Raw genomic sequence first — 21783 nt, forward strand, 5'->3', positions numbered from 1 at the left:
GAAAATTTTTCAAGGACAGTTGATGTTAGTTTCTCAACTAAATCTTAACATTTTTACAGGACACCAAGTCTTACAGTGTTGCGCGATTTTGAATATGTGATGAATTGTAAGTTTTCACCCAGACACATTGTTTAGATTCTAATCATAGGAAGCGGTTATAGTAAAACTTTTTGATATCTAGACAGTGTAACAGTTGTTAATGATAATACGAATTGTAATACATTTCTTTGTTTTGGATATTGCGACACGATTAATACAAATATATTCCAACGGGATTAACTTCGTTGATAGGTTTGGCAAATATGCATCTTAATACACATGCTCTCAAATATACACCGTTGTCGCGTCTAAAAATTAGTTTTTCTCGTCTAATATCATTCCTATATTTTTGTAGAATATCCAATTTATAATTTTTAAATCTGATCTGATTTTTATGGAGTCATTTTACTTATTCTTTTATTAGAATAAATGTAAAAAACTATTACTTAGACGCACAAAGTCATAGCAGTTGAAATTAAGAAAATTGCTAAGAGTCATTAAAGATTCTGAAAATTCTGAAGTGTTCTGAGACATACTGTGTTCTGACTCAAGTATTCTGCGACTGTTTTCTGTTAAAATATTGATATGAAGTAAACAAAATTTAAATATTAGATATACAGGAAGTTAAGATTGATACAATATAAACTGTCAATTGTATTCACTTTTGGAACAAAATAAAGTAGTCTTAACCGTATACTCAACTGGTTCGTTTCATTTATAAGTTTTAACAGATTATAGTGACTCAGACTATTTTTTCCGTCGGTAAATAAGATAAACGTTGTATACTAGTAAGTTTTGAGGTTCACAATAGCAGTGAATTACATGTCTACGGTGCCAAAACTATTAGGCCGCGAAAATTACAATGATTGGGTTTCGCAGTGCAAAATTATCTTGTTCTAGAAGGATTGTCCACGTGTTTGGACGGAACTGAAACCGAAGTAGACAAACAAGAAAAAGCTAAAGCCAAGTTAGTTCTTTTGCTTGATCCATCGTTATATATACATATTAAACAAGCAAAAACCGCTAAAGAAATTTGGGACGCTTTAAAAAAAGTTGTTGGGATTGTTATTTCTATCGATTCAATCAAAACAAAAGTATTGGACATGGAAAGTGATGTTGGTAAGTCCGTTTGCAAGTGGTACTAGTAACAGAACCAATCACAATAGACAGTTTGAAAATCACAGAAGTGATGACAGATGAATAACAAGAGAGACAGAGATCTGTCGAAAATTAGATGTTATTGTTGTAAACAAACCGGTTACTATGAAAATAAATGTCGGAAGGTTAAAACATCCGAAAAACATGCGTTTAGTGCCGCTGTTCTCAACGGATACTTTAAAAAAACTGAATTCACAAATGAGGGTTTCAGTTGTTAAAAAGACATGGCATCAAAGATGAAATAAAAAACAGCAAGCGCTCAACGCTACTAGTTTAAAGTGTCAGTTGCGTGAAATTTTAAAGCATGCATCGATAGATAAAATAATATACACATTATCACTTGTCAAACCAGTGCCATTGCGACTTTACTCTATTTTACTTTCTTTTTGATAATTCGCATTTTTAACAAAATTATCTTTAACAATTGATGATAGTAAGTTTCCTTATCAGATGGTAATTGGTAGTTTGATGTATTTATCTGTTTTGGCCAGAACAGATATATCATTTACAGTCAGTTTCTTGAGCCAATTTAACAATGTATATACTGAGTCTTATTTGAAATGTACAAAAAGAGTATTGAGGTATTTAACAGATACTATTAATTATTCTCTGATTGACATTCTCTCATTGGGCAAGCAATACATTAGATTGTAAGATCCTTTACTGGATATGTATTTAAGCTTTGTGGCTTTACAATATCTTGGCAAAGTGCAAAACAAAAATCATTAGAATCCCTAAACTAATTTTCGAAACCAAATTCAGAATTCTGCTTTAATCTATGCCTTCTAAGAATTGCAAGGCAAAACAGAAGTTGATAAAGATGTTATTAGAGACATGGGGAATCTAAAAATTGCATTCCACAACATATCTTCTCAACTAAGCAAAATCCTTAGCGAATTGGTTTCTAGTACTCGTACAGAGTATATCGGAATAAAAAGAAAAAGACAGTTAAGATTTGATTTCACGTACAGGGCGCCTGCGCATCCGCTAACGAAAGAGCGACTGCGAAAGCCGTTCTGATGAGGCCTATTAGGCCGAAATACGTATAAGCGGATGCACAGGCGCCCTGTACGTGAAATCAAATCTTAACTGTCTTTTTCTTTTTAAAAATCATTAGCTTTATCTAGCTACGAGGCAGAATATACGGCCTTGTCAGAGGCTGTTTTTCTTAGGGGTTTGCTAAGTGATTTAATTGAAAAAACTGAATGTATTACCTTATTTAATAATAATCAAAGTGCATTAAACCTATCAGCAAATCCAATGTATCATAAAAGAAGTAAGCGTATTGATGTAAGATGTCATTATTTGAAAGACCTAATATCTGACAAAATAATTAATGTAAAATATATGCCTACTGATGTTATTCCAGCTAATGTGTTGACTGTTAAAGGTCTACTTGCTAAAAAGCTGCATATATTATTGAGACTGTTTGTTATAGGTAACCTATAAATTTTGTTTAATTCATAAGTGGGGTTGTTAAAATATTGATATCAACTAAACAAATTTAAATATTAGCACCATCTGTCATTTACAGGAACTTGAGATCAGTACAATGTAAACTGTAATTATCTTCACTTTTAGAACAAAATAAACTTAGTCTTAACTTTATACTGAACGGGTTTCTGAACCGTTTTAACAAGTTTTAAAATTTTCTACTTCAATTTTCAGTTAAAAATTTCCATTCACATTTGTGAGACGGATTGCTCGCCCATAAACAGCATTATAAGGTAATGAAATATAATTCTAAAAGATAGCAACATAGATATCTTTAACACCAACACCAAAGCCGTTAAATCTAGCTTTCTATTGTACCTGCTTCGACCTGTATATCATAGTGTGTATGTCTAGGATAGATACATGGATGTTTTTATGTACCTACGTATATGTGTGTGTGTCTGTATATACATATATTGTTTTATGTGTATGTATAATTCCTACTTGTTTTTATTCTCTAAAATATGTTCGTTCTAAAACATAAATAAATAATTTACTATTTTTGTTGGGAATAAGTCACAATTTCACTTTAAAATAAGTTTATTTAATGTTTCGATTTCCACTTCGAAAATCGTTCTCAAAAGTCAAATTATTCCCAACAAAAATAATGTATTGCATTAACTGGATATTAGTAGATACACGGTTACATGATCAGCTCATCTTTCCTCATTTTAGTTGTATTTTTTTAAGTCTTGATCCAGTTTTTTGAGATTAAGGTTACTTAGATCGTTTTATATTTTTATTTTTATCTACGTAAATATATCTAACGAATATTAAAAACATTAATAAATGTTGAAGCCGTATGCGTATGTAAAATGAATAAAACAATAATCGAAGCCACGAGATTAGCTATTATATTATAATATTTAAATATTTACTTAAAAATGTAATTTATATAAAGCAATTTTATATTGGTTTAAAGAAATATTAAGAGACAACCAACACTGTACACATCAGCTGTTCCTATTTTAGTATCAAAGAGTATGCGCATGCGTCTATACAAGTAAAATGAACCAATTTTCATTACGGAACACTACACAGATGATATTAGGGTATGTTCCGAAATGAGATTGAAAATGATGAGATTAGAACAGCTGACGCGTACAGTGTTGCCTGTCTTTCAATATTTCTTTAAACTTAAAGATTAAAGACTAAACTAAAACTAAAATTTAATTTTTAAGTAAATATTATATAATAGTATAGCTAGATGGCTTCCATTATTGTTTTATTCATTGTATATACAACTTTAACATTTATTAATGATTTTAATGTTTGTTAAATATATTTACGTACATGCTATCAAACACGTGACCTTGATCTCATGTACCTAGTATACATACTAGTATTAAATATGAATAAGAATATTGTTCTGAAGCTATTTTCTTGTGGCATCTTAATGTAATTTACTATTTTTGTTGGGAATAAACCATGATTTTACTTTAAAATAAGTTTATTTCCACTTCGGAAACCGTATTTTGAGAACGATTTTCGAAATTTTCGAACGAAGTGAAAATCAAAACATCAAATAAACTTATTTTTAAGTAAAATTGTGGCTTATTGCCAACAAAAATAGTAAATTATTTAGTTATACTTTATAACAAATACATTTTACAGAACAAAAACAAGTAGAAATTTCAGATACACACATGTAGAAAAAAATAAATACATATACACACATATATGTGAATATATACACATACACGTACATAAAGACTTCCATGTATCGATGCTAGACATACACACTATGATATAGAGGTCGAAGCCGGCAGATAGCTAGATTTAATGGCTTTAGTGTTGGTGTTGAAGATATTTGTGTTACTACTTTTTAAAATTATATTGCACTGCTTCATCATGCTGTGTATGGGCGAGCAATATGTCTCACAAATACAAAACAGCCCTCTATGACTGAACTTTAAGCTAATCTTAGGTATCAAGAACTTTATACGGTTAATGAAGAATAAAGCTTTAATTTTACATTATTTACAACAACATATACAAAACAACATTACTTGTATTCCCGTCTCTATTAAAGTGTTACAAATTTAAAAGTTACAAGCATACTCCTGTAAAGGAGCGGTCTCACAGAACGTGAAGTGGCATTCTTCATCGGCGAAGAGAAATAGAAAATACGGAATAGAAAAAGAAAGAATATAAAGACGAGAACAAACACAACGTGTTTGTGTACTCCGTTGTTTGTCGGCAAATCGATCCAGTTCAAAAAAATCAGAAGCTAAGGCACTGCATATCCAAATATAACAAACTTGTGTTGGAATTTTTATTATTGTATAAATTACCCAATTTAATAAAATTTTTACCACCAATACTGATGGCGTACAACAGACTTGGAATGACCATTGGAATGGTCCGACTACATTTTGGGATAGGTCGAATACATTTACCAAAAAGCAAATATTTACTAATTTCACAATAACGTGGGGTGCCAACTGTTGTCTCTTTTCTGATCGCTAATATCGATATCGTTTCTCGTTTTAATATCGTTTCTCTTTGCAGAAGCGAAGAGTATCATTCCACGAGCTATCTGATTCTTGCTTAAGACACTCCTGTTATGATAAAAATAATTACAACTGCGCAACCTAACGTAAGAGAATCTAGGGAGACCTTAGCTAATGTGAATTTTTAACTAAAAATCCAAGTAGAAAACAGTAGCAGAACACTTGAATCAGAATACAGTATGTAGCAGGACACTTGATTTCAAGGATCTTTAATAACTCTTCCCAATTTTCTCAATTACAACTGTTGTGAATTTATGCATCTAAGTTATATTTTTTTACATTTTTAAAATAAAAGAATAAATAAAATGATGGTATAAAAATCAGATCAGATTTAAAAATTACAAATTGGATATTCTACAAAAATATAACAATGATATTAGACGAGAAAAACTAATTTTTAGACGTGACAACGGTGTATATTTGAGAACATGTGTCTTAGGATGCGTATTTGCCAAACCTATCTGCCAAGTTAATCCCGTTGGAATATATTACTATTAATTGCGTCCAATATCCAAAACAAAGAAATATATTAGAATTCGTATTATCACTAACAACTGTTACACTGTCTAGATATCAACAAATTGTACTATAACCGCTTCCTGTGATTAGAATCTAAAGAATGTTTCTGGGTGAAAACTTACAATTCATCTCTTATTCTAAATCGCGCAACACTGTACGACTTGGTGTCTTGTAAAAATTTTAATATTTTAATAAGAAGCCAATATCAGACTGTCCTTGAAAAATTTTCAATAATTAATAAAAAATTACTTAGAACTGACCAATTTCTGGAAATATCTGACCATTGGAGAATAATTTGTGATCTTTCGAATGGTATAATTATATTTCAGAAATACTAGCTGTAACATAGTGATTTAGGAAAACCCGGGAACCTACTGTTCTCCTAGTATTTTTAAAATGTTTATTGCGGCAAGGCACTGCAATCCTGGTATTTTTAAAATTTTTAATGGACTGCGCTTGCGTGCTAAGGTTATTGCAACTTTATTAATTATTTTTACCCCAAAAGCAAACTGACCAAACGCTCAATATATCTGACCATTTGTCAGCATTTTAATCTCTATCGAATACAATAATTTGTTTTATAGATTTCGTTCAATGAGGTGCCAACATCTTTTTTTGTCCTTGAAAATTTTCAACCCTTAATAAAAAATTAACCAGAACTGACCAAAAGCTGAAACCAACTGACCATTTGTGACCAAAACGTGACCATTCAGACGGTATAATTTTTTTTACGAAATTCGATCAATGAGGTGCCAACATCCCAGAGCTAATTTTAAGCGATTTTCTATGTCGCTAACATTTGATGGACTAAATCTTGTAAGTTTCCCCGAATTAGAAGCGATTCTTGAAGTCTCTAACATTTGGTGGACTAACCTTTTAATGTTTCTGATCTCCTGCTACAATTCGGTGGACTAACCCTTTAACGCTTCGGCTCCTCTGCTACAAGAACGTAAAAACTGTCGAGATATAAGTGATTATTTACGTTCCTTAAATTTGATGCACTAAATATTTTATGTTTTTATCCTCCTGATAAAAAATCTTAAAAACTTTTAAATTTTAAGCGATTCTTTATGTCCCTAACATTTGATGGATTAAATCTTGTATGTTTCGTCGAATTATAAGCGATTCTTAAAGTCCGTAACATTTGATGGACTGATTATTTTACGTTTCTGCACTCCTACTACAAAATCAGTAAAAATTGCCGAATTTTAAAAGGGGGTACAGAATGATATAAATAAAACAACATTTTAGTTCATGTATCATATTATTTATTGTCTTCATTTATTGAGAATGCATTTTTAACATATATACCGAATTAAAACACTGCATTTTCAGGCAATATCTTGTTTCAAATCGTAGATACAGATGTAAATTTAGATTTTATTACATATACATATGTACTTTTTGAGGACAATGAGTTATCTAGAGAGAAACAATAAGCAATTATAAAATATCTTTTTTTTAATAGCCTATACCTAGTATGTATTGTTAATCACCGTTGCTGATACGTTTAAGTTTCCTTTCTGAAATCACATTGTATACATTTATTTTTCTTAAACTCAGTATATTCGTAAGTACAAACATAATGTCAATTGCAAACGGAACTAAAACGTATTTTTTAAAATATCCTGCAAAACAATCATACACAACCAACAAGAATTACTAAAATTTTACAGCTTTCTGAAGATTATTATTTCATTAAGTACGGCAACACTGCAAAGTATCGTTCGTGGAGAGATTTGTTTAGAAAAATTAGTTGGAAACCGACAACAAAAGTAATAACTAATAAGTAACTAAATTTTTGTGCCAAATAATGAAGAAACTTCTGCGATTTTGTCAATATTTATCTTTTTCCTTTTTCAATATAAATCTGACACGTTTATCTGACCTACTTACACTTTTCTATGTTCTGTCCTAAATTTCTTGGATTTTGGTCAAATTTTAAAATCCTTTACTATATTCGGTATTGTAACTCGACTTTTCATAGCTGAAATTAACTTTCTGAGGTGGTTTTAATTCAGCTTCACTTGACATAGAGAAGTTAAGTTCTATGTCAACTGTCAACGTTGACATATGACACAGTGTTTGTTTGTCTATAAGCTTCTTTAATATAAAACCTTTCGTTTTCTGTCGATTTGCCGCCAGTTTCTTGGTCCTAAATTATTCTGTTAAATCTCTTGATCATTGATGTTAACTTTTTTGACTTTTGACAATACTACTTACATCAATTTCGTACATTAATGCAATTTCGTGATGTTTGTTGCCATACAGAAGTTGTTATGCCATCTGTCATGTTGAAAAATGTGCTTGCCTAGATAAAGAAGTGTTGTGACGAAAATCGTCATATTTGAATAATTTCTTTGTTCGATTACACAAAAGAGCTGGACTGGAAGACTAAAAAGTGAAGCATCTCTTTCACAAAAATATGCATAATGAATACTAACATACTGTTTTGGAGTTAGTGTTTTGTAGTAAAAACTAAATGTAGAGAAGATATTAGGAAATATAGGAGTCACAGAATCAATAGAAAAAATATCTATTGTGCGCCTAATGAAAAATCTTATGAGGAAATACAAAATCAAAAATGGAAGACCAAGTGGAAGCTGTATAGAAAGGTAAAAAGGTGTCAACAAAAAAAGAGAAATAAATGACACCAAAATCTAAAAATTAACACACAAGAAGGATCACGTAGAATTTAGCTAAACATGACTTCGGTATTAAGGTTGATATAAACTAAAAACCAGGAAAAAACGTTGTTATCAAACAAAAAAACAACAAAAGGTACTTGGATTTTGATTATAGCCGGATAACATATTAAAAATGTGCTTAAAAATCAAAAGAATATGCTGATTCGGTGACGAAAATTTATGATGTTAAGTACAATACTCTGAAACGTGTGGAATCAATTAAAACTGGGGTTATCACTGGTACTGTTAATTTCCTTCGCAATCTTCTTACGAGACAAGCAATAAAAAGTAACCTCGTTGGTTGTGAAATGTTCTTAGGTCTCGCGGGATATTTTACCGGAATAGCACCATAAAAATGAAAGTGGAGAAAGAACATTTTCGTAAATGATATTTGGACCATAATCTTGTATCAACTTTCATCTAAAGTATTCTTTTTTTCCTAGACTATTATGTAAAATGGCACGATATCTTTATCAACTATTATACAATATGAAAACATAAAAAACAGTACAAAAAAAGTAAAGAAGAGAAAATGGCAGTTGTGAAAGAAATATACAGGTTTTGCCGTATTTCGAGCAACTTAGAGCTTAATAACATTAACACAAAAAGCAAAAAATAGTGAAATACAGCAACAATGTTGATCTATTAGTAATGGCTTATAGTTCAACATCATGTGCAAAATTGAATGAACACAAAATAGTGAACACTTAATGGGTGAAAAATTTACAAAATTAATTAAGTATTGACTGAACGACTGCGTTTATCTATTCTATATTTTCTTCAGTTTACCAGATCATTTGACCATATGTCTCGGCCTATAAAGCTGTAACAAAAAGAAAAATACGTTAGTCAAGATCAGTATTAGTACTGAGAATTGGTAGATGAATAGTTCTCGATCTTGACCATAGATCAAAATATTTATTTTTCACTATTAGACCGAGAACTTTTCACCTTCTATTATGTATTATTAATTAAGTCCGGATTATAAGCAATTTAATTTTTTATCTAGATTACCCATTTGCTTCTGTCTTTCCCTCTATCACTCGCACCGTTAGAAAAATCTAACATTTTTAAATATTTCGCCATAATTTTCGAAATATTGCTTGTTTTGGGTTCTGCAACCAGGAATACTCCTATGAAAACTCGGAGAAGACTATGTTAAATAATGTAGAATGTTCGACAGAGGACTAAATGGAGAAGAAATACCTGCGGAATGGACACAAGCATACATCACATCCATACATAAGAAAGGAAACAGGAAAAAATGTGAAAACTATAGAGGAATTAGTATAATATCGTCGGTAGGTAGACTTTACGGGAAAAATTATTAAAGAAAAACTAGAAACTGAAATAATAGGAAAAATTGGAGAAGACCAAGCAGGGTTCACAGTAGGAAAATCATGCCTAGATCATACGTACACATTAGAACAACTGATAGAGAAGAAAATGGCAAAAGGTAGACCGGTCCGTCTGGCCTTTGTTGATCTAAAGAAAGCATATGACTCAATACCTAGAGTCAAACTATGGGAAGCAATGAATGATCTCGGAATCCGACAAACACTAATAAAAGCAGTTAAAGCACTATACAAAGAAAACAAAGTAGCTATTAAATGTGGAAATAAAGCCTACAATCCATTTAAGACGACAAAAGGACTTCTACAAGGCTGTGCTACGTCCCCTACTCTGTTTAAAATATTCTTGGAAAAGACACTCAAACCATGGAGGAGAAAGTGCGAAGGAATGGGCATACCAGTAAGAGACGAATACCTATACACCTTAAGTTTTGCCGACGATCAAGTAGTCATCGCACAAAATGAAGAAGATCTCAGCTTTATGCTCAGAAAACTAGAAGAAGAATATAAAAACAACGGAATGGAAATAAACTTAGAGAAAACCGAATACCTAACAACAGAAAACAAGGATATGAGAAACCTAGAGATAGACGAGGGAAGACAAATAAATAGAACAGATAAATTCAAGTATTTAGGAACCATAATATCGAACCAGAGAACAACAGAAGAAGATATAAACAACAGACTGAGACAAACAAGAAACTGTATAAGACAACTAAACTCAGTGTTGTGGGATAAGAACATTATGATAAAGACAAAAAAGAGAATCTATAACACCCTGACAAGAAGTATCCTGACATATGGGTCCGAAAACTGGACAATAAACAAGAGAAATAGAGGTAGAATAAGAGCAGTAGAAATGGAGTTCCTGAGGAGAAGCTGTAGACTTACAAAAAGAGACAGAATTGAACACGCAGAGATTAAGCGGAGAATGGGAGTGCAATCAGACATAATCGACTATATAGAGAAGAAGAGACTATCCTGGTACGGCCACGTCAGAAGAGCGGACAGAGGACGCTGGATAAACAAAATCACAGAATGGAGCCCGATTGGAAGAAGAAAGAGAGGAAGACCCCGAAGGTCATTCAGAGATGAAATCGACGAGGCTATGGAGAAAAGAACCCTGCGAGATGGAGACTGGAATGACAGGGAAAATTGGAGAAAACGGTTGAGTGAAGGAAGACAGTGAAAACTGTGGAAATCCTTAGTAGTAGTAGTAGTAAATAATGGTCGGAGTACCTATTATCTTATAGCCGACAGCAGTTGTTAGTTGAAATCTAACACACGAGCGATCGCGTTCGTCTGAGCGTTAGAGAAAATCTAACTACGGAAGTGTTGGTGCGTGTTGATTTTTAGAGAGATCACTTAAGAAAAGTTATAATATTATCATAAAAGGTAAGATTTTTAGTAAAATACCTATAGATTGTTGAACATCAATATGGACAAGAAAATGGAAAACCAGTTACTAAAATGGTAGGAAGAGATAGACAGTGATGTGAAACCACTAGATTCTGATAAGGACTTAAGTGATGTTCGTTCTGAACACAGTATCCACAATACAGATTCTGAGCAGTCCACACAATATCTACTCAGTGATACTGACGATGCCATGGAAGAAAGCGGCGAAGATGATGGTTATCCAAGATTTTATGGCAAAGATAAAACACCATGGTTGAAACATAAGAAACACACCTCCAAAGGTAAGACCAAAGCAAACTGACCTGGGGTAAAATCAAAAGCAAAAGGCACCAAAACTATATTAAAATGCTGGAAATTGTTTTAGTATTTCGTAAGAGTAAAGAGAGCGCAACATTTAAATATTGATGAACTCTGGAAATTAGATGGCACAGCTCCAGATATTTTTGCAGCTACTATATCCAAGAAAAGATTTTAGCAAATAATTCCTTTAAGAGGCAAGAAAATTCGGCAGTTGATAATCTTGCACCCGTTCTAGAAATATATGAAATGTTTGTCACTAACTGTTTATCTGCATACACTCCTTTATTCTATGTGACCATAGATGAAATGTTAGAAGCGTTCCGTGGTCGATGCAAATTTAGGCAGTATATAGCCAATAAGCCAGAGAAATAGGGAATCAAGATTTATGCCTTGGTGAACATTTTTCACACAAAATCTCGAAATTTACCCCGACAAACAACCTGAAGGACCATATCAACTACCCAACAATGCGAGATAACCGCACTAACATGTAATAATCTTCTTTGGGTAGAAAGGATCCGTTAATCCCAAGGTTCGTATCGATACTTTCGGTCGTCCAAGACCGTCTAGGCTTTCCATGGTTGATCGAGTTTTTCTAACGTAAAGTCACTGAAATAAGCTTGGACCAACTGTCCTACATTGTCGCAGAACTCCGTGTGAAAGTCTCCTTTGAATACTTTCGTATACGACGGAAACCATCAGGAGGAACTTTGGAATGAACGGATCCTTTATAACCAAAGAACATTGTTACGTATTAGTGCTGTTATCTCGCTTTCGCAATGTCGTTAAACTCGAAAGGCTGCCGAACAACGTGTTCGTGCTGGACCAAGCGGCCAAAGAAATAAACAACAATAAAATTGGTGATTTCAATAATGTACTCACGTTCATAAAAAAGTATGGATCTCATTACATTAACTCTTACGTTAGGAAAATTCCTTATATCAAGTATTCATCTTCAATAAAACCAACTATCAACAAATGAAAGAACGATTAATAAAGCAGGGAACTGCGCAAATAAGTAATTTAGAATTAGGCCATTACTTCAGTCCATGGTACGCTGAGTATATGAGCACTATAAAAGTCACCAGCGAAAACCGTCCAGTCGCTAACTGGACCTTGTACAAACTGATACAATTATTCTAGTTTTAGTTATCCGTCGTTACTTAAAATTCATGGGGATCCAAGCCTACTCGGCAGATTAAACTCACTATTGGGCAACGAAGCCATTCTAGAAATGCAACTTTAGCACCTGCTTTCAAAGACCCTTTGAAGAGACAATGGTTCGAGTAAATGTTAGACAATTTCGTTAAATTTGTAGTATTGGTGATCTTCTGAATAATAAATGCCCATTCAAACATTGCTCTAGCGCAAATTAAAAAGGAGTTAGTTATTCTATTCTTTCATGAAATATGGTTTTTAAGAATGTGATTAAAAAACGATGACTAGCATTTGATTTCAATGTAGAATATGCTAGTCATTTCGTATCTATATATTTGTTAATTTTCTACAAGAAAATTTTGAAATAACAAGTTACCATTTTACTGTGATTTCCATAAATAATGAGAAATTGCTTGTTTTTTGCAAAATTTTGTGCTCATAGACGTGCTTATTTTGATCTTTCTGTCTTGCTTATAATCCGGTCTTTAATTATTAATTAAAAAATAAATCTAACAAAAAAAAATCATACTCCTATGTCCTATTCATCTTGCTAAATTAAGATTGGCTATTCTTTTGTTCGTTCTCAATAATATTCTTATTACTGAAACGATTGTTTGACGAAGTTGACTCTTTATATTAGCTTTTGACATCTTTTGCGTTTTTATTCATATCTGTCGTTATTATTGGCGGCCTCGAAACAAGAGTGTTTACCCAAACAAAATTCTACATAAATTCTTTTGGATAAAGTAGATCACTGACAATAAAATAACGACATTAAATGTATGAAAAGACTAGAAGTTTAAGTCAATAAGGTAAGTAAGGGTCGCAGTTACCTTCTTTGTCCGCTTACTTTATTTAAGATTTTTACAAATAAAATCTAGATCTTCCAAAAATGCTGGTTATCTCCTTTATTCAATCGACTCTTCAAATGAAGAAAACTTAACCTTCTTATCTTTTTTTTTATTACTTTCCCCGTTAATACTTTTCAGTGACAACAAGTATTCATTCCTGTAATCATAGCTTGGTTCATTTTTCTGTTATCAGTTCTACTGCTCTTATCAGTTTTTTGCTTCTAATTATCTATTCCCCTTGTCTGTCTTGTCGTACACTTCATTATCCTTTCTTTTTTATTTAAATAGTGTGTTATATAAATTTTTTAAACTTTTTAGTTTATTCTGCATTATTTTTTTTTGGTCGGTGTTTTCTAATTCTAGCAGACATGTAAACTTAGCTATTTTCAGTACTGTTTTTAGTTCTTTCGGATCCCCTATGTCCATTTTCAAGCCTTTAATACCATTTTTTCTTTTCTAGCCAATCAATGGGAATCTCTATTTTTCTTAATTCTGTCCTCACTTTTTTCTTTAGCTACTTTCTTGCAGATAATTTTTATTTTTCATTATATTCTTTAAGTTCTTTGATTTTGAGTTGTTCTCTAAATTTTTTTTGCTGTTTATTTAGTTCCACTATCTCATATATCTTTTATTTATTTTCTATGTCATTCCGCCTATGTATCGTTAGTTCCAACAGTTTATTTAATTCTATATACTAACCTAGTATTATCTTATGTTCCTCCTCCTTTTGTTCTTCTTCGCCTTTTGTGCCACTCATCATTACTATCAATTCCACCAATTAAAACTCATCATCATGATGGCGTCTGTTGTTTTTGTTCTAAGACGTATTTCTTCGTTTAGGATTCGGTCTCTCAGAGAGACACCCAACATCTGGCACTCCATAGCCATCTGAGTCACGCGAATTTTATTAGCTACCTTTTTTGTGTTAATGTTTCCGCTCCATAAGTGAGTACAGGTAACACACATTGGTCAAAGATTTTCCTTTTGAGGCATATGGGTAGATCCGATTTAAATACATAGTTTAATTTACCAAACGCGACCCAGGATAATCGTATGCGACGTGGGAGCTGACATGTCTAGTTATCTCTGCCCAACCGAATTTCATGTACTAAGTACTTATACGATGTAATCTGCCCAATATCCCTTCCATCAACAGCAATATTCCGATTTACACATCTCGACATGCCTCAAATGGTCGTTAGTGCTGTATCCCGATCTAAATCCAGCTTATTCTTTAGGCTGATAGAAGTGTAATGTAGCGTCGAGTCTTTTTTAAAAGAAATTGTAAAAAGTTTATATATGTGTGAAAGTAAACTGATAGGACGATAGTTTTTTAGATCTGATATGTCTCCTTGCTTGTGTAATAAAATAATGACTGAATTGTTCCATTGAGAATGAGTTTTTCCTTGGTAGATGCATTCGGTGAAAAGCTTGGCCAAAGCCTTGATAATTTTATTTCCACCTAGTTTGATCGCTTCAATCACTACTTCGTCATCGCCAAGGAACTTGTTATTTTTCATTTTTAAAAGTACCGTTTTGATTTCGTATGAAGTTATTTCTGGCATTAATTCTGTCTTACCTTTCATCAGTGCTCTTATACATTTCGCGATAAAAGGATTCGATAACCTCAAGGATTTTCGTTCGATCAGTAGTAATGTTTCCATCTTTGTTTAATATTTTGTACATATTTTTGTTGCCTATGTTGTTCGTATTTCGCTCCAATTAAAATTACACACTGCGAAAAAAAAAACAAATTCGAGTCAACCTCACAGGTAATTAATTGTTGTCGCTAAAAATTACTCAGTGACTCAAAATTTTAATTTATAACCAGAAGCTTTTTCCTTTTTTGTAAATCCGGCAACATCGAACAGAAAAATAGTGTAACCTTTATCTACAATAATTTCAATGATCTCTGGACTGCCAATAATTTCAAGATTTTTTAGTTGCTTTCGACCATCAGCGATTTGCAGATGATATTGTACTAATAGGATAGATGAGCTAGATACATAAGGACGGCTGTAAAATTTAACTAATGAACAGAAATAATTTCTTTCAAAATAATAAAAAATTCACTAAAAACTTTCTCAAATGTGTTAATTCTTCTTACCTGGCTGTAGCAGATATCCACGGATAATGCAACATTAGTAAAAAAGCTTCAGTCTATTTTATATATTATAAAGGTAATAAAATATTTATAACGTTAGCAATATCAATTCTTATATACATAGAATACTGATTATCACAAATTAACATAACCCTAATTTATTGTCTCGCCGAGAGAGAGGTTCACCATTTAAAGACCTGCCGTTAATGACAGCAGTAGAATAAAATATCATCGGCATAAATTAAACTACCAACTATTATTACCATAAAATTTCCTTTTTTTAACTGATCCAGTACTACAGACACAATCCATACTCCATAATATGCTTCCTCAAGATCAATGAATCGGTACCACATGAATGTTTGCTTATTGACTATATTTTTTAATTAAACGTGTTCTAGTTTGTTAAAACAACTTAGTTTTTTCTTTTATTCCAAATGAAATCTATCCCTTCCTCATTTCACTAGGTACATTATTTAAAGTATAAGAAATATCTACTTTTTCGTTCATCCTTGTTCCGAATTCATTAATTGCAACATTGGACGTTTACTCCACTATTTCGCGATGTTTTTTTTGCAAGTGTTCTCTCCCTATGTATTTCTTTTTCATGTACGTTTCGGATGTTGGCGACGATCATGGCAATCTACACTTTGCACGTTGCTGGTCTGATAAGATTTGTGGTTGTTGTGTTGAACCACGTACGTATATTTTTCAGCCAGTTTTCTCTCTGATTTTTTTTGTAAAATTAGTTGCAGCAATCCATGTCTTTCGCTGTTCTCCATGATATGACCAAGGTATTCGATTTTGGCTTTTGGATTTTGTTTTTATTATGGTTAACGATTCGTTTCTTTTTATATTCTTATTAAAACATCTTGATTATTTCTCCTGAACGACCCTATTTGTAAGTGGGCTGAATTCTCGACTATCAATACCATTGGGATAGATATATGTGGTATTGTGGTCTTATGGCATTATTCAGATGTATATATTCAAATTTCTACCTACTGCTAATAATGGGACAAACGTTACACCTCGCCAATAAGTATTCCTAGAATATGTGTGACGGTATACTTCCAGCTCACACATATCCACACCATCAATTAGTTTTCTCCCTATTTACCATTCCCAACTCGTACACACAGAAAGAAAACAGTCTACTCACTCCTCGTCACTCCCTGTCTATGTCGTCCATTTGCTATGTATTTCTTCATTAGTTCTTAAGCTTCTTCGCCTAAATATTTTTCCAGTTATTCCTTTTGAAAATCTCTATTTCTACCGATATTAATCCGCTTTTAGTTTGATAATCATATCGGCTCTGATACGAAAATATGGATATAAGTTTAGCACATGTTGTGTATATTTTCACCTTATCTCATCTACATACACAGCTATAGCTTTATTTGATGTCTTATCTCGGAATCATGATTGCTAGAGGTCAGCGCTACCAAGTATTCAAACTGCATCACTTGTTCAATGATTTTCGTAAATTACAATTTTATAACACAAATAATCTCATACAAAATTCATGCTCTTGGTTTTTTCTCTCCAGATCATCATGTTACACCCTTCCGCAATTTGCTTGAACGGATTAACTTCCTTTTGTGGGTTTTCTTATGTTTCAGCCATTATTATTGCACCATTTACATACCAAACCAGCTTACCGAGCCCTAGATCCTGAATATATCTGGTGTCTCCTGGTGTAATCCCGCCTGGTAATGCGATACTTCGAGTAAAGTCGTGTATTTGTATTACTGAAAAATTGTTGATGTTTAATCATCATTCTGGTTTTCTAACCTTATGTGGATGCTTGCCTCTTTAAGAGTTTTTTCACAGTTTTTCCTATCCATCCTCTTTCTCTGCAAAGTTCTTTAAGCGATAGAATTATTTGCTTTCCTGTTAATGCAATTACTATTTTAATTGAGAAAAAGTCACAATTTAAATTTAAAATAAGTTTATTGGCGTTTCAATTTCCACTTCGAAATGCTTTAAGATGCCACAAGAAAATAGCTTCAGAACAATATTTCTGTTAATGTACTCAAAATATATTTAAAATTACCTCTAACAAATGCCCGTGCCAAATTGTCTAACTACACACATTACATCTAGTGTAGATTTTTTTCTTCGAAAACCTTTTTTGGGTTAGTGAACTCCTTTAATGCAATTATACCAGCAAGTAAGATGACAAGAGGAGCAAAGATCAACTATTGGCCCAAATGTTTGTGTACTGGCGTCGATATTTGCCGATTATACAACAGGCCAAAACTTTCTTTGAGTATTTTCTAACCTTTCTGGTCAATTTTACAGACATTCAGCTGGTCTTTAAAATAGCCTGCACCTCGGTTACAAAAATTAGGGATATAACAAAAGGTATACGTTCTTCCTTACGATATATCCTTATAAATATACGAATCGTCAACATAACAATAAAAATTTTGATATGATATGATACAATATCTATACATTATATTTTAACGTAATAAAAATACCTATTGTCTAGCACAACACATCGGGAAAGGCCAAGGAAATCGGAATCCAGCGACTTTAGGTTTTAGATTTACGTATTTAGATTATATCGATTGTTATAAATCGATTTTTTATCGAGTAAACGATACAGTTTTGATTGGAGAATTAAAGCAAGGATTCTATGGCAGTATTGCTACCTTGTTGCGTACATGATAGGCAACCAGTACTTCAACAAAATCTTTCAAGACAATGCAGGAACCGATTACTAAAATTGTACAGCGTCTTAAGGAAAATTATTACTGTATAAGGCAATATATTAGTACAGTTGTAAGGCAACATTATAAAATATCAACTGATCCGCATAGATGAATAGTAAACTTCTACATTTTTGTCCATTCTATTCCTATTCCTGACTTATTCTGCTCTATCTTCTAAATCCACAGCGTATATTTCCGGTTCTCTAGTAATGTTCAACGGCATAAGGATGCAGAAGGCAAGGAGAAACTACTGCATTAAAGATCCAATTGGATATCTCTAGTACAATCATCATGGCAATGAGTACTAAAAAAAAAGAAACTGATCATGGGAATCGGAGCCCAAGATCCGGCATAGGTGGAACAGACAAGGACTCCCAGGTCGTTAACCGGCGAAACCCTTGTCAAACATATAAACAAGACAAGGTAAATTATGAATAATGAATATAAATATATTAGGTGTAAGCGAAACATGGTGGCCTAACTCAGGATACTTTCGATAAAAAACCGGTACCTTATACTTCTCGGGAAACATTGATAACCAGCATAGCCGTGAAGTAGCAATTATTGTCGATACAGAGGTCAACAAGTCAATAGAGGGTTTTGTCCCAATCTCAGAAAGAGTGATGCTACTATAAATAAAGACATAACACACAAAACTAAATTTTATTCAAGTAAATGCGCCAATGACGGATGCAACAGAAGATGAACTAGAAACATTCTACCAATAAATTGAAGATACACTAAAAATGACAAAGAACAGAGAAATCATGTTTGACGAGGCGATTAGTTATGGGCGATTTCAATGCAAAAGTCGGCAAGGGAAGAGCTGTCACTTCACGCTGAAGAGCTCTACGTCTGTTTCATAGATTACAACAAGACTTTCCATAAAGTCCGCCACAAAGAACTAATGAACGTCCTCAAAGCAAAATAATTACAATACAATGACCTTCGAATTATAAAAAATCTATATTATAAACAGCAGGCACATATGCGCATTCATGAACACACATCAGAAGAGTTCGAAATTTAAAGAGGAGTGCGACAAGGGTGTGTATTGCCACCACTACTATTCAATGCATACTCTGAAGAAATTATGAAAATAGCTCTTGAAGGAGGAACAGCAGGTATAAAGGTCAATGGAACACCGTCGACTACTAAAAAGTTGGAAGCATTTGAACTGTTGGTGTATAGAAGAATCCTGGAGATATCATGGACCGAGCATGTAGCAAACAACGAAGTCATGAGAAGAGTCAATAAAAGAATGGAAATATTGGAAATCATCAAAACACGAAAGCTGCAATACCTGGGCGTGTTATGCATAATGAAAGATATAACATACTTCAATTAATTATACAAAGAAAAATCCTCGGCAAGAGAAGTGAAGGAAGGAGAAGAATATTATGGTTGCGTAACTTGAGGGAATGGTACGGATGCACATCAATCGAACTATTCAGAGCGGCAGCATCTAAGATCAGAATAGCCATGATGATTGATAACCTCCATCGCGGAGATGGCACGTAAAGAAGACAAGTATTCAGCTCTTTCTGTTTCTTTAGATATGTTAACTTTCTATTAGATCGTTTTCTACCTGAAGTTAACTATTTTTACTCCTGATATTACGAATTATATTAATATCGTGCAACCACACAAAGTTCTAATTGCTTGTCATACGAATGTAATGTTCTCTGTCATATGTCAACGTTGACACATGACAAGGCATGTATTTTCATACCAATAATTGCTGGGACGAGAACCGCCGTTTTAAACGAATTGGTGAATTTTTCTGTAGGAAAGACCTAAAGACTGAACAAGATACAAAGAAGCTAGAAAAGTCATATCTGAAACCGAATGTACACCTTTATAGAAAATTCAAAAAACCTAATAAAAAAATAAAAAATGGAAGACTAAGTGGAAGCTGAGTAGAAGGATGAAAAGAAGTGTTTTCCTGGTTTGGTTATATAAATAGGCAACCAATACTTCAACAAACAATATTGAATGTGTTAATAAATAAATGATAATAAATAATCTTAAATATTATTTGAAATAAAATAAGAAATTACTAATTATAAATATTTATAGAAGCTTGTAAATGAGGGACAAAAGAGATCCCCGTCTGATACCGTGACTTTTTAGTCCATTTTGTGGGCTTAATAATTTTTGATGGCAATATAGCTTAAAGGTTTCCTGAATATTAACACCACCCATGAAAAAAAATCCATCATTTGATTAACCGTTCGGTTCCGATTTCCTTAAAACTACCCCAACATATTTATTGCATTTCATTAAGTCATATAATGATCATCTAATGTCAGACGCGGGCTATTAGATGGAACAAGATATAACTTAAACAGCAGACGCAATAAACGTGGATGCTGTGGATGGTTTGAGCACAACTGGAAGGTTTGGGATGGATTATATTTACAGGAGGGGGTTCTACTATCTCATCGAATTGATCGCTATCTGCGAATACCAGAGAGGACGGAATCCATCGCAGTCTAGACATAGGCAGCGTGAAAATAGCACAACAGTTAATTCATCGTAAAAATTTGATAAATTTGCTCAAGAACCAATGTCCTATTTTAGCTAGAACTTATTAAGTTCAATTGTGTGGAAATAATGAGTTTTTTTTAAACTATAATAGTTAGATAGGTAATAATTTAAACTATCATCTTGGTCAAGGGACATTGGTGCTTAAACGAAATTTATTAATAGTATTGAAAAACTCACCTAGAACAAGGCTTGACGTTCAAGCCATTTATAGCCTTTATTCCTAAATCTAATCTTTGGGAATTTTGTAATTCGAAACCGTGGATACATCCGTTAAAGCCTTTCGTGAATTTATTTCCTGTCATCCTGGAAATGTTTGGCGTGCCACCGATATAAATGTTGCCTTCGGCGTTGAGTGACGTCGATGATCCTTCTGCCTCGCCTTCTTCGACCCAAGTATTGTCGATTTCTATGGACCCTCGTTTACCGTCGCGCTTCAAGATGACGCTGTGTCTATCGCCGTCGTCAATGCGGCGTTTCTTGTTCTTTATAACGACAGCGCCTTTGCCGAGGTCGAAACTGTATTCAAGGTATCCGTTTTTAACTGAAAACAAGAAAATGTTACACTATATTCTTTGATAGTCGATATCTTAACTGATTGATAAATAACAAGAAAGAAATTGACCTTATAAACGCTTGTAAATGTACAAAGTCTTTTGAAGATATCCATCAGATCGTTATAGCACGTTATCATCAAATTCTAAACATTTTTCCACCGTTCACAACCATAGATGAAGCATACATAAATACTTATCTGACTGTACACACAAATAAACCTTGAAAAAACCTGGACAAACCAAGGATTATTCGAAAAACCGTTGAGGAAGACCCCGATTGTCTCAACAAAACAGCTGCTATTTATGGCCACAGGATTACCTTGAAAATAAAATATTGTCCGTATCTTCCAGCATCCCCCAGCACC

General features: G+C 33.0%; 1 protein-coding gene across 29 annotated transcripts in view; it reads right to left on the reverse strand.

Annotated features, from left to right (window-relative positions):
• Positions 1-6968: 6968 nt before the first annotated feature.
• trol (terribly reduced optic lobes) overlaps positions 6969-21783 on the reverse strand; it is a 1082793-nt gene continuing 1067978 nt past the window's right edge. For all 29 annotated transcript variants that reach the window (XM_072534000.1, XM_072533999.1, XM_072534008.1 and 26 more), the window contains 2 exons: positions 21042-21405; positions 6969-9233 (listed from right to left, as the gene is read on the reverse strand). In XM_072534000.1, the coding sequence (XP_072390101.1) occupies positions 9191-9233; positions 21042-21405 (407 nt within the window). In that variant the 3' untranslated portion in view covers positions 6969-9190. The remainder of the gene's footprint in view (positions 9234-21041; positions 21406-21783) is intronic.

Source organism: Diabrotica undecimpunctata, chromosome 6 (genome assembly GCF_040954645.1).
Source record: "Diabrotica undecimpunctata isolate CICGRU chromosome 6, icDiaUnde3, whole genome shotgun sequence".
NCBI lineage: Eukaryota > Metazoa > Arthropoda > Insecta > Coleoptera > Chrysomelidae > Diabrotica > Diabrotica undecimpunctata.